Consider the following 14709-nt stretch of genomic DNA (forward strand, 5'->3'; position numbering starts at 1 on the left):
TATTTTTATTTGTGCAAATTATTTATTCATGCTCTCATACAGCTGGAACTGAATTTAGATTATTGTTGCTTCTATCGCCTGATGCTAAATTTGGTGAACTGACCCTTTAAAGTTGCTCAGGAGAATGTCAAAGTATTGATTTGTATTCATGCAAGATGTCATAGATTTATGCTCAAGTGCATTTGTGAATGTAAAGTATTACAGTAGTCCTGCATAAAGATCCAGATCTGTGCTATCGATACTGTCGGCATCACTGTTCATATATTACACAAACCAAATGCACGTCCACATAGAAACCAGCTGTGGTAGGCGTCATTCAGAAAAATGAGGCCTATCTGGAATTTGAAAAGGAGGATAAAGTAGAAGTCAGTCTACTGCATGGCCAAATCTAATGCCGTCATCCTGGCAAAGCCTTCTATCTAAAGTGAAAAGATTTCTGCAGATCTCTGACCGCAGATTTGGAAATGACTCCCTAATCATTTAGAATTTAGTATGAGTTCAGAAGGTAAAAGTTTGTGGGTAATAGTTTTCCTGACATTTTGCAAAATGCATGATATGAAGTGTTACTGGGAGCTGAGACATTTGTTTACTTTGCTCTGTTTTGTCAAACCATGTTAAGCACAGTGCCGTTTCTAAGGTCTACTGTCTTCAGAGTTCTTTCTGTTTAAATGACAAAAACCTGGAGAGAGAGCCTGGAAATCAGATGTCAAAACAACAAGGACACAGAACAGAAAGAAGGTTTCTGTCTTTCTTTTTGTGATTCTAAAGTGATTCTATATTAATCTGTCCGAATACTATGAGAACTATTGTAACCCTGAAACTTTCAATATAGAATACCTGTCATTAAATATCAGCACAGAACTTTGTTTACAGGTTTTGAACCAAAAAGTAGGTGTGCCATTATGGATTTAACGAATGAATTACTGAACTCTGTCTGTGTGTGTGTGTGTGTGTGTGTGTGTGTGTGTGTGTGTGTGTGTGTGTGTGTGTGTGTGTGCCAGCCAACCTATAGTAGCTAGTTATACCTAAATTACATTCTATTCAAACATCATTTGTACAAGCAGGAAACCAACAAAAGACACATCCTCTGTGAAGAAAAAGAAACCAAATAAACCATCAGAGAGACATGATAGGGGTCGATATAAAGTCGCTATTTATTTCATATAGAGTATAAAGTATTGTAAAATATCACAAAGAACATGATTACACTTTTATAGATACAATATTTGGATGGGCTACTTCATCATTTCTGGCTAATGGATAGCAGAATCTTTCTGACATACATACAGTATACGCAAACAGAAATCAGTGTTGAGCTGAAAAGAAAAAGGCATGGCTGAGTGTCCCAAAAGTATTGGGAGTTTTTTTTTGTTGTTTTTTTTTCAGATTTTTTTCTTTTTAGCTTGTCTCTTTCATAGTGTGTAAGATTAAGAGTTTTTGTGTAAATATAAATATGACAGCATGACGCTCTGTGCACATGCCGTACGGCACAGATAAATGATCATGTTATTACTGGGTTTGTGATATAAATAGTGTCGACTTGTGTGACTAATACGTGATCTAGTAAATATGTTAGGTGATCCAAATATATTAGTCTATATATGTTAGTCTTTACAGTATGTATCCTTTTACATTCCTACCAGCTAACTGTATGAAAGAACTGTTTTGTAGAAGGATCTGATGCACGCTGATGAAGATTTTAACTATTTGAAGTGTTTCAGAGCAATTGTTTGTCTTTTCCTTTGTCATCTAGACTTGTTATATTTTAAGTAGTCATCAGATGAGTTCAAATAAACAAACCTGCCTTTCATAATGAGTATATAATATGGACTTCAGTATGTTTTGAATGAGCTACTTTGAAAATCCTATGGGATGCTAATATTTTTCCATCTAACTGGATGCAACAGTATACGTAGTTAGTAGCAAATAACCTTTACTGTAAGGACTGTGCATGTGCTCAACAGTTTTCAGGCACAGTCAGTCCTTTTGGTTTCTTTATCCCAAGACTAATCAACTCCAGAAAAGTACTTGAATCCATGTACAATAATGATTTGATCCAATTATGATGACTTGATTTGTACGCAATTGGATCGACAGCTTTTTTTTTTTAACCCTATCTGAACTTCAGTGTTTTCTTCCATCAATGCTCCCTGTTTTTCTTCTATTTTGCATTTTTAAAAGATCATTTTCTGCTCTTACCCACATCCAGCAGTTAAGACAACCTTTCACCTCTTAACAGGAAAACAAAACATTATATCCTCTTGTGGATATTATTTGGCCGGATTGAAGCTGGAACATATAAATCAAATGTATAAACCACTCATGTGATGCTTTTTAACAACAATATTGGTTTTGATTGAATAAAAACGGGCTTTTACTGTATGATCTGACTTCAATCGCATTCTTCACATTACAAAATAAAATTGTAAATCGGATATTTTTTTGTTTGTTTGTTGTGGTGTATAGTCTGTGGTTTGACTCTGTTTAACACGAGTTCAGCTTCTTTTATCCCTCCATCTTATTGCATTCCTCCTCCGGCTCCACCTCCTCCACCTCCTCCTCCTCCTCCTCCTCCTCCTTCCAAGTGCTTGGCTTTGCTCTTATTCTCCTCAGCGTCCGGATCACGGCAAGTGCACTCATCCTGATTGCAGTCCGCCCCAAACTGAATGACCTGTCAGTAAACAAGCACAACATTCAGCGCTCGGCTTCCCAGAGCCACTATAGATCTTTCAATCTGTGGCTGGATTCAAACAAAAACACAAGATGTGACATTTCAGGCCTGTCTGGTGCAGATGTCATTTTTAATGGATGATTAAACCGAGAAAACACACATTCCATTTGGTTGGTTTCCCTGTTTAAAACTGTCTGAGATGGTTCTTTGATGAGATCTGATAAAATCATGCTTATATATTCCACTGGAAGTAAGTGGAACAAAAGCATAGAAAGAGAAGTATAAAAGTAAATATTACATCAGGACTTTTAGTATAAGCAGAGAAAAATGCACAAGTTGAGGAGGCATCCCAGCAGGGTTGTTACCTTTCAACTGTAGCAAAGAGCACGTCTTTGAATGGCAAAAACAGACAATAAAAAATAAATGTGCTTGAACTGAGTTAGCAGCTAGTGGACAGTTTTGTCCCCTCTCCTACATTCTGTTTGTGCTGAAAGGTAAGTACCGCTTAGTAACCCGAGCGTGGTCTTATTAGACTTGTTGTATTTCCTCACAGTTTCAAAGAGAACTCCCACGGCCCCCCGGAGGCCGATAAAGTGCATGATGTCAAATGGTTCAACGTGGCCTTTGAACGGCAAGAAACCTTGAGGGTCTTCAGGGGGAAGGAGGGAGGAACGCACCGCCGTGGAGGTGAACGGATGAACACATGTTAAGAATCAACAACAAGAGGCTGCCAGCTCTTGTCTAGGAAGCGAGCCATCACCACAAGTTGCAAAATAAACTCTGGTGCCCCGCGAAGCAGTCTGTTGCAAGAAATGTAAACATTCGCTCCTGGAGAGAAGGAGTGAGAGGAAGATTGAGAGAAAGAAAGGGAGAGGGAGAAAGGAGAGTGGGAGGCGAGGAAAGAAAATAAGGATGACGGCAAGCAAGGCGAGAAGGAGAGTGGGAGGTAGCAGCTGGTCGGCCTTCACTGCTGATTGCACTCAGTTTTGGATTGAGATGGGGTTGATGGCAGGGTAATAGCTTCACTGAACGAGCTGCAGAAGGCCCAGCTTCACTTAAAATGCGAGCAGTCCCATTTAAGACGAATTGGCGCGGCCATTAAATGTTTCCTTAACAGCTTCATCTTGATTCATTGATGCAGGCGCAGAACAAGCCAAGCAATATTCCACCTTTGATGCCTTCTAACAACCTTTGGAGTGAGAGAAAGGGCTTGCTTTCCCTTCATCCACAGAAACAAAAGCCAAGTCTTTTGGCTGTGTTGAGTGTTTGGATTAGTTGCCTCCCCGCTGTTTACGGCAACATATTCATGAACGGAATTCATGTGACAAGAAATGGTTTCAAATTGATGAATTCAACCTTGCATGCAACCAGAACCAAATGGTGTTCAGTCTCATGTAAAAAAAATCATGTCTTCTTTGTCTTCCTTCCGTTTGCTCTGCTACTTTTACTACTTTGGCCCCTTGTCGGGCTAAAACACAGACTCGAGTTAACAAATCAAAGGAAGATTGTGTGCTTCCATAGATGGTGTGGCAGCTCAGATCTTTTCCCTGTCGGCCAATGACTGAATCCCACCTGAATCATCTCTGGTGTATCCCTCCTCCCTTGTCATCGCCGCAACTACCCCTGTAAATAAAACCAATACTGCCTGCACTCCATAAAAAGTAGGCAGCTGGCCTCTGTGGACTGATCCAGACACAAATAGATATGAATATTGATTCAAATATTTGATGTAGTTCAGATGTGGATGACTTATCCTGCCAGATTCTGAAACAATCTGTGTTACCAGCAGAAAAAGGTAAATCACCTCATTGTTGTCTGTGTGTTTTAACCCTGATTATGGGTAAGTACTGAAACTGTAGAAAATTGCCAAAAAATATCCCGAGTCTCAAGTTTTAATTTTTTTGGCAGAAAAGAAATATGTGATCTGGGTCACGCTGTGTTAAAAACCTGTAATTTCCTACACCTGCATAAGTCGAGCCACATAGAAACAGAGAGTTCTGTAAACAACCCTACCATCCAGCGCTCTTCATCAACCCCCCCCCAAGCCCCTAACCCTCCCACCCCCCGCTAACTGCATCACTCTGCTGGAGCCGCGGCGGCAGTCAGGATGCTGACTCTTACGGCGGTTTAGTTCACTTCCTCGGAGCAACCCCCGCTCGCTGAGCTGCTGTTTTACAGTGGCCGAATGAACCGCAGACCATCAGACACCTCGCTGCTCCCACCCTTATACCCCCTCCCTCCCCCTTCCCCTTGTAAAAGAGCAGTTAGTGGCAGTCTGGCAGCTCATTTATTATGACGGCAGCTACAGACTCGCTGAACTCCTTCTCCATTTAGGAAGGAGCTGCCAGTGAGTCATGGCGTGCTGCGGACATGGAGGAGACAGCGGAGGCTTGGCCAACTGTAGGCTATAGGAATTAATAGGCAGGGCCCCCTGAATGGGTGTCATGAATATGTGGCTGTACAGTAGCCAAATAGGGTATAGTGGGAGGGGGGTGAGCTACTCCCCAAACGTCCACACAGGAGAGAAGTTCTCATGAGAGCGCAGAAAAATAGGAAAAAAAGACGTGTTTATGTAGAAGTAGTTCAGGGAATGAGTGCCCTGGTTTCCACCACTGGCCCAACACGGGCTTCCTCATTATTATTCATACCATTCCTCTTACCCACCCAATATATACAGCAATCATTTAGTGCAATTAGTGTAATGTGATACATTTGCATCTTGTAGCGAGCACGAACAAGCTATCTCCGGGGAAAGTAAGGATGGATAAACACAAAGATATCCAACATATTCCTCAAACTCATTAGGCCTGTGTTAGACTTCCTTTAATCAAATTATAGGCCTAAATCACACAGTAGAGCTGCACTACAAAAAAAGTTTTTTTTTTATATCTGCACTGAAGATGCTTTAAATGAAGTGTTTTCACCAACAAAGTAATACGGTGGGATTTTCATTGTCATCTGCTAAAACTGTTACAGTGTAAAAGAGTCTCATCAGGTATACTGTGTTGTTGTCCAAGAGTATTCTGACATCCTGAGCCCTGACTCATTTCTTGTATTGGAGAAACGGCCTAATATGAGAAGTGAGAAAGCGTATAGCAGCAGCATGGGTGGTGAAAACCTGCTTATTTACCATTTGAGTGGAAAAGCTGGAGGGCACAAGTCTCCTCTGTTGTTTTAAGTACAGATGAGGGAGACTAAATAGGCGCAGTCATTAACAGGAGAGAGGGGAAAGTAGCAGGGATCTGTGTTTGTTTGCTTAGTGGAAGTCTCCTGCGTGGCAGTGTAGCACTCCAAAAAGAGATGGATTTCTACTACTGTAAACAGGAAGAATCTGGCTTTGAATCCAGCTTCAGCCTCTAAGCTCCATCTTGATTGCAAGACGCGAGCCCTGCCACCTTTATAACAAAGTGGACGGACATTGTAAGTTATATTATATCTATTAAAAGGATACCCTGGAGAAATATATTTTGTTATTAAAAATAAAAACACAAACAGATGGGATAAAATGAAAAAATCAATCTTTCTCTTCCTGTGTAAATACAGCAGACAGGAGGTATAGCACTGGAAACGTTTGTTTGTGTACCTTTCTGGTGGAGAGTGTGGACGGGCAGCAGTCTCCTCCGTCATACTGGCAGTAAGCCCGGTTGTTGATGGTGTCACACCAGCCATCCCCTCCAAAAGGCTAGACACAAGTCACAAACAAGAAAAGGTCATATTTATTATGGTTTAAGAAAGTTGTCTCCCAACACAGCGTGGAAAGCCAAACAAAGAAATGTAATCCACATCTTCCCAGAAAACAGATTTTCACTAAGTGGCGAACATTGTCATACAATGAAGTTGTTTGGAACAAATGTCCATGAAACAAATCAAAATAAACTCTCACGCAGCATGATCCAAGTCCAGTCCGAGTTGTACCTTCAGTCATACCAGCGAGTCGGTTGCACGCTCATTGTTTGCTCTGACAAAGATTATACAAGCGATGAGAGAGGTTGACTTGTGTCCATTGAACAAGCTGGAAGCAGGTCTTCAAATCAGTGTACAAGCAGGCCTGCTGCTTTATACAGCAGTAGTTTCACATGTACTGGAGTTTCATGTGGGATACACCAAAACTTCCCCTAAATTAAAGATACTCATATTGAGTTTTATGTAACGCTAGGATCATTGTTAAAAAATGTACAACAAAAAGTCATATGAATGATGATGGTGATGTTTTGTTATTAGATACAAGATTTCTTTGCATGACTTGCTGTTTGATGTGGAACATGTGATCTTGGTGCTTTTTGCACTCAGTCTTAGCTGCAGATGTCTATGCAGACTATGCACCCTGAGGCAAACAAGTTCAGCCAATAAGACACATTAATGCTGATGTTGGGGATATACTCAGAATGTCACGATCAGCTTATGAGTGGTTGTATATGTGCTACCAAACATCTTCTTAGCATAGCCTTTTAGCAATAACCTGGAGTAAGCATTAAACTGGTTGCATGTTAAAGAATTAGCATGATTTGGTTGCATATTTGCTTGATAGTAAGATTCTAAATTGAATGCTGAGGTAGGTTTATATTAGCGTACTTCTCTGGATAAACCAGTACCTTAGCTTTGTAAAACATTGGCAGGATTTGTTTGAATATTTGCCACGTGTTGTGATTGGACACAAAGGGGACAACCAGGATGTTTGACTAACCTAACCCTCTAAAATGTTGGCCTAACACAGTGGAACATTACAGAAAAAATGACCCAGTCTGATAAACCCAGTGATGTGTCCGCAGTCAGTTGCCTTATATGCTAAAGTCAATGGTTGGTTCTTAAGAATTATGACTGTGTAGCCTGATGTTTGCTGTGGTAATCCTTTGCATGGTGGATTTGCATTGTTTAAAGTCTGAGCTGGATTATGGCACAAGGGATTAAACATCATATTGAGTGATGATAAACAACACCATACCTGAGACCTGTAGTAATAATGGCTTTCACTTTTGGGGTCTTTGTGAAGACTATTTTTTCTTTTAGCATTGCAGAATAAATAATATGACAAACTGATGCAGAAAATCATTCATTGTAATTAAGTGCAAGCAATGTTTCTTTTTACATCCCATTTAGCTGTTTTTTACTTAAACTCAGACAGATAGAGTGGACAGATCCACAGGCAGATGTCATTTAATGACCGTCAGGTATGCTTCATGTTACTTAAAATACCTGTTAATGACAATTCCTCAAACTGTTTTTGCAATGCTTTGGCCAGTGTGGGAGTCCTTCTGGAGAAACTCTGGAGTGGCACGCAAATTTGTGGAATTCGACTTGCATAGAATCTCAAACTTTTCATGTTGAAAGCCTTTTTAATGTTTTCGACTAAACCTTGAGGGCTTCCCTGAAGTGCCAACAATGTGAAAATAAGTGCAGAGTGCCAAAGATACTTTTGGCTTTCTCCGGCGGGCTGATGGAGTCATTTCAAAGTCTCAGGGTTCTACCTAAACTGCGCAGGGGGAGAGAGCAGCTGCTGAGAAGATTTCTGCAGTTTTCTCTTCACTTCAAAGAACTCCCTACTTGACGAATCCCCTTGCCTTTCCTAACTAAACTGCCGTGGCATAAATAAATCTATTTAATTGTTCTGTTTCTGAGTAAATACTTTACCAGCAATTGCACCAGATGCCTCACCCAAATCACTACTAGTATGTAAATCTTTGAATTACCTTTCATGTCATGCACAATACAGACATGCATAGCCTGATGTCACGTTTTATTTGAAATTTAATGAGATCCATAGCTGAGCTTTATTGTGGGTTTTATCATTTCATGTACAAGTATTTCCTTGCTAAGAGCTGCTAAAATTAGCGGACCCCATGCTTTGCCCACATGAGGATGACGAATTTTGAGGTCAGGGCTCATGTTGAGGTTAATTAGTGTTTACATTGCTTCCAGGCAACATATATTTTACTTTCAACAGAAATGCACAGACGTCCATGTAGAGTATTAAACCAGCAAGAGTTGGCTGCGCACCTTAGTCCCCTATGTGTAATTAAAAGGTCAACTGGTTTGTGTATTACCTTTATACAGGAACTCCCTTCAAATCAGTTTAAACCAGACAGAGATGTACAAAGCAGCAGCAGCCAACCCTACACCTTGCTAACATAAATATTCTACCTCTTAGCACTGGCTATTTCAAATGGGAGCATGTGCTGTCATCAGCACCTGCCAAGCGCTTCATCAGAACATTATAAAACACAGATATGAATTCTAGTGAACACTCATCTGTCAAGCAATATATTTATTGTTTTACTTCTCTTGTCCATGTGGCTGAAAGTGTTTTTCCTTTTGATAGGAAATACAGTTCGTGGAGTTTAAGGGAGGTGTGTGTGTGTGTGTGTGTGTGTGTGTGTGTGTGTGTGTGTGTGTGTGTGTGTGTGTGTGTGTGTGTGTGTGTGTTTTGACGGTGGATGTAGTTTGGGGGGCTTTTGAAACATAGTCCAACATAGTGTGCTAGATATTATAGGATATGAGGCATAGGACTTGGTGAATCATTGGCTAAATTTACATGCTCAGAATAAAACAAGAATAAAAACAGAAAGAAGAATATGCTGTGGTTAACATGTGTACATGTACTGCAACAGGACAGAAGTATGGATTACTCTAAAAATAACTGTTTACATGCAGTTGGTCTGTTATACTGTACACTTAATTTATTTGTACTGGGTTACAGACTAATTTGAGGCATGTTAGGTGGTGAAACCTCTTCAGTAATGTGACACTGCCTCTTTAAGATTTTTTTATATTCAGGTTTCTTGCTTACATACGTTTTAGAAATCATTGTTATTGCCAAAATCTGTGAATAAACAGATGACTTAAGTGCACATAAACACATGATTGAAGTTCAGTGCCTGCATTTCAAAATGTCACTCACTGCCAGCTGACTGCAAACTTTTGCTGCTGGGGGACTGAGCCTGTGCTTCCAAATAAAATGATATGTCACCAGGTCAGCTGTAAAACCCCTTTTACGCTGAAGTGTCATTTGTAACTTTTCAACTGACTATATGTCCTTGTGTTAGGTAGGAGCTCTCTGCTTTTCCACCGACGATCCACTGAGAGACTTATATTAAGGCTACAATAAATGCAGCTTTATTTGTAACCAAGGTTACAGACGGCAGCCTATAACTCCCCTGTCTATGCAGCAAGGTAAAAGAAGAAGCAGGCATTGTGCTGGATACATGACGAGGTGCAGGTGACAGGCGTTTGCAGTTTGGGTGATCCCTAAACTGCCTAAAACTGTGCTGTTTCATAACTGTATGGAAATTTGAAATCACTGGCTCTGAGCTCTAGAGCAGTCAGAGCCCTCGTGGCCAGCAACGTTTGCTGCAGAAAACACCCCCAGGGTGAGAACAGTCTGGCCGTTCTCAAAATGCTCTTGGAGAAAGGATAGCATGTCCTGCAGAGAGCAGGAACGTGGGTTGATGGTTCTGGACTTGGACTAGTCCTAAAACAGCTGTAAATGAGCTCCATACACCTTTCCAGGAGAAAGTCAGAGATGATCTGGTACACTGTCCCAACAGTTGCCTCCTGAGTAACTCCCTGTGGAGATATTTCAGGCACTTCCAACTGGAAGACTCAAGGGAGACCCCAGGGAAGACCCAGAACATGCTGGAGAGATCATATTTGCAGAAGAGCCTATGAACACAGCTGGATTCCCCCAGAACACCTGGAAGATGTGGCTCGGGCAACACAAATTTGGCTTGCTCTATTTAGTCTGTTACCACTGCAAACTGGACCTGGATAAGTTGTATACAGATGGATGGATGGAGGAAAAATAACTTAAAAATAAGTCAATTTGTGGTGTCAGGAAACAACAGTAATACTAAGGAACACGGGGCCCTATTTTTATGGTGGCACAACAACCAATGCAAGCAGGGCTTGCACTGTATTTTCCTGAACTTGAAATTAGCTTTGCTTGTCTGTGTTGTAATTTGGTACAGTGCACATGGTGTACTGGTGGGAGGAGAGGCACTCTAGGGTGGGAGGTTCATTCAAATTACACCATGCAAAGATAAGATAAAATATACTTTATTGTCTACTCCCCTTAGGGATATTTCTCTTGTGCTCAGCAGATCAAGTTGTTGGTATTGTGGTGGAAATCGGGTCTTTGACATTATAGACGTCTCAGAAACATGTCTGTATGGCCGGAGCAAATGTGCAGCAATCATGGAATAATACCTAAAATGTAAAGAACCTTTTTTATTATTATTATTAAACGCTCTACATTCAGTACATGCATTTAAAGCGGTATAAAAAAATAATGTTTACTGTGGTTACTGGTAAAGCTGTCTCAAGATGGTTGATTCTTACAGTATCTGTTGTCCACAGCTGCTTGATACCATATGAAATCTGAAGGCAGCATGACTGATACGTTGATGGATCTGCAGCTTCTGATTACAAATGTGCCAGAGCTCACTGCTGTTATGCACAACTGTTCACTGTGTTTACCTCCATTAAATCACATACAAATGACACCAGGCTGCCACAAAATACCCACACACATCTCTACACTTGGTAATTTCTGGGGATTCTGTTTTTATGTGGGAGACATTGGATTACTGAGGTTCATCAGTCCTGTGCATCATTGCCTCCTTCCCATCTTTGTTTTTTAGTGAAAGTGGCTCATGTTTAATCTTAAAATGCATCACGGTACAATCCTGCTGTGACATCAATTACAACATGTCAGATTGATGGGATCAAAAAGGTGCTTTACCAACCATATTTTTTATGAGCTAATGTAGCCATGCTTCATTGTGATTAGCTCAGTTGTTTGGACTGGCTGAGAGAGTATTTATTAATCACCACACCCTCCCATCTATATTCACCTTCATCCAACCCTTTTGCACTTTGTGCTGCTGCACATACATGAACCAAAAGAGCAGGTGCACTTGGACACAACCAAGCAGTCAGTGCACCCAGGACCTGGCACTTTTTGCTTGTTGCAGTTGCGTGATTAAAATAGGGCCCACAGACTTAACTAACAAACTTACTTGCTACAGATGAGTACAAATTTCCATTGCTAAGGAGAATAATTAGTAGATGGTATGCGTGCAATCAGACATTTTTATCTAAGTTGATCAGAATTTCTAGACTTTCTCTTGGATAATAAGCTTTGTATTTGGAAAGCTAAGAAAGCTTCTTCCAAATAATTTGCGCTGTGGAGAGACTACTATAATTCCATTCATTGTAAATTTACCAAAAATCATTTATTATCCCGCTATCCAACAGTTAGGGCTGTCTCTCCTCTGAACTAACAACCAATACTCTTCTGGCTTCCTTCAGCCTAATGGGACTCATTTGTTTAATTTGTTTTGGTTATGTTTGTCTCCAATTATACAGCTACAGCATGTGTCTCAGAATACATTTGAAGAAACAGAGTAGTGTATATACATATTTAGCAATAGTCTGCAGTTGTGCGATTGTAATCACAGTTGATAGACACTTTGCAAACAGCAAATAATCATCTCGTTAAAGTCAGTGGATAGAGTGTGGCAGATAAATCAGATATGTTCTGTTTGTGAACATTCCACTTCATGCAGATCTATTGTGATATAAACACAGCTATCCCTAATCCTTAATGTCAAACCCATTGTTGCTTATTCTGTTGCTTCATCATTTGATCAAGGGGATTAGCACAGCCTCCATCAGAACAGTTTAAATACATAGATTATATCCTTTTTGCTCAAATGCCTCACATTAACTGATGTATGAGTCATTACATTTTAATTGGCTTGCAGTTACACTATTATCACATTCTTTTTCCTTATTGTTCCAGCAAACATTTTAAGCATGCTGAGAAAAGACACTTCTAGAAAGACATAACAGGTATTCTGTCTGTGATGTAACTCTCTGCTAAGAGAAAGATAGATAAAAACATTACCAAACACAGTCTCGGCCTGGCAGTTGTACAGGGACTGCCATGCTGATGCAGTAGGATACTTCAGCTGACATTCACACCAATTGTCAAATTGGTTTAAAGAAAGACAAGAGAGGGAGCGTAAGTAAGAGAAAGAGAGAGAGAGCTATGGCATCTGGATGAGATCTGGCATAGAGCATATGCAGCACATGTGGTCTGGTATAATTTACAGTGTTGTCATGGAGGAGTGGGTTATAAGCAACTGTTTTGCCTAGCAACATTCACGGGAAGGTGGAAGGGGAAAATGTAGAGCTGGCAGGTAGGAAGAATATTTTAATACCGTGAGACATCAACAGTTTATGTGTTCCATCGGTAGTTCCAGCCTTCTCTGAACCCAACGTATGAATGCCAAATAAAAACTATCTGGCTTTATGATTTTAGATGATTTACTGTCACTGCTAAAATATTACTGAGCAGAGATGGACGTTAAATTGTAGATTAAACAAACTTTCATTTATGATACAAACAGCAGGGCACACAAAATACAGTGAAACGGAACATAAGCCCAAAAGTCTAAAGTCTTGCTACAGTGGCCCTTAGAGGTTGCAATGTTAATTACATTCCACAATAAAAAAAGAGTTGAATGAAACAAACTATTCCTATCAGTAGTGGTGATCAGAGTGGTGGGGAGTTTATCCTCCTAACTGGAGGGAAGACCATGAGGTCATCAAAATCTGAGGAATTTTTACCCTCAGATTTGAGCTTGACTGTGCAGAGGAAATTTCATGGCCCATTAGTTTTGATATTTCTTGCATACAAATGGAAATGTTGGCCTAATGGTGAAATGAGCGTGAAATTCATTCTTGACCTTGGAAATAGTAATTTCACAAAATAATCATAACTCAAGGTCCATTTTTTTCTGGAGCTTTCGACATAATCTCATGGTCTTCATCAACGGATGAGGTCTGCTCAGTTGCCGTGGAGATGTCTCGCTTCTCCAAAGAGTATCTTTGAAATTATGTCTCCTACATATACAACCACCTGTCATCACGTGACTAGTTCCATACTTAATTAATGTGATGGAGAGTGGACTTTGAGTTAAGATTGTTTTTTCAAAATAAAATTCATACTCTGGGGACTATTAATATCAACATACTTTGCAGGAAACCCAGAAGAAGTATTCAGATTCTTTACTTAAGTAAAAGTACCAATACAGCAATGTAAAAATACTCTATTGCAAGTAAAAGTCCTGCATGAAAAATCCTACTAGCTGTAAGTAAAAGTACATAAGTATTGTGAGCTTGATGTAGTTAAAGTATTGCAGTAAAAGTAGTGGTTTGGTCCCTCTGACTGATATATTATTATATATGACATCATTAGATTATTAATAGTGAAGCATCAGTGTTAGAGCAGCATGTTACTGTTGTAGCTGTTGGAGGTGGAGCTAGTTTCAACTTCTTTATATACAGTTAGCTAGTTTAGTCCAGTGGTTCCCAACCTAGGGGTCGGGCCCTTCCAAAGGGTCACCAGATAAATCTGAGCGGTCGTGAGATGATTACAAGTTCTGATAAACAAATCTGTTTTCGGTTTTTGGAATTTTTCTCTAATCTTTGATTTGTGCTGAAATATTGTATCATTCAAACATTTATTTAAATGAAACCATGTGAGAAGTGGGAAAAAGGGAAAAATCACTATTTAGTGGAGCTGTTAACAACTCAAAGACATCTGAAATGTGACCCCAAGGTAGGAAACCACTGGTTTCATCTTTAGCAATGTGTTAAAAGCTTGTTATATTATCCATTGTTTCAAATCTTCATCTGAAAAGTAACTAAAGCTGTCAAATAAATGTAGTGGAGTGGAAGTATAAAGTAGCATCAAATTGAAATACTCAGGTAAAGTACAAGTACCTCAAAATTGTACTAAAAGTACAGTATTTGAGCAAATGTACTTAGTTGCTTTCCACCACTGACCAAAGTATTGGTATTGGGGAAATGATCTGACCTGACCTGACAGTGGTGCATTGTGAATATTCATACCAAATCTGAACCAACTGAAGTACATCATCATCCTAAAGGTGTATTTATAGTTCTATGTTAAGGGGTGATAGCGTAGCTGTGGAGCACATAGCTGCTGTAGCTAGGACTTAGGCTACGCCATAGCT

The 14709-nt window shown here is 40.0% G+C and overlaps 1 protein-coding gene across 1 annotated transcript in view; it reads right to left on the minus strand.

Moving 5' to 3' along the window:
• Positions 1-1130: 1130 nt before the first annotated feature.
• Positions 1131-14709, minus strand: part of pappa2 (pappalysin 2) — a 77860-nt gene continuing 64281 nt past the window's right edge. The window contains exons 26-27 of the mRNA XM_067604969.1: positions 6255-6353; positions 1131-2671 (exon numbers count right to left, since the gene is read on the minus strand). Coding sequence (XP_067461070.1) covers positions 2519-2671; positions 6255-6353 — 252 coding nt within the window. The 3' untranslated portion in view covers positions 1131-2518. The remainder of the gene's footprint in view (positions 2672-6254; positions 6354-14709) is intronic.

The sequence above is a fragment of the Thunnus thynnus genome, chromosome 12 (genome assembly GCF_963924715.1).
Source record: "Thunnus thynnus chromosome 12, fThuThy2.1, whole genome shotgun sequence".
Taxonomy (NCBI): domain Eukaryota; kingdom Metazoa; phylum Chordata; class Actinopteri; order Scombriformes; family Scombridae; genus Thunnus; species Thunnus thynnus.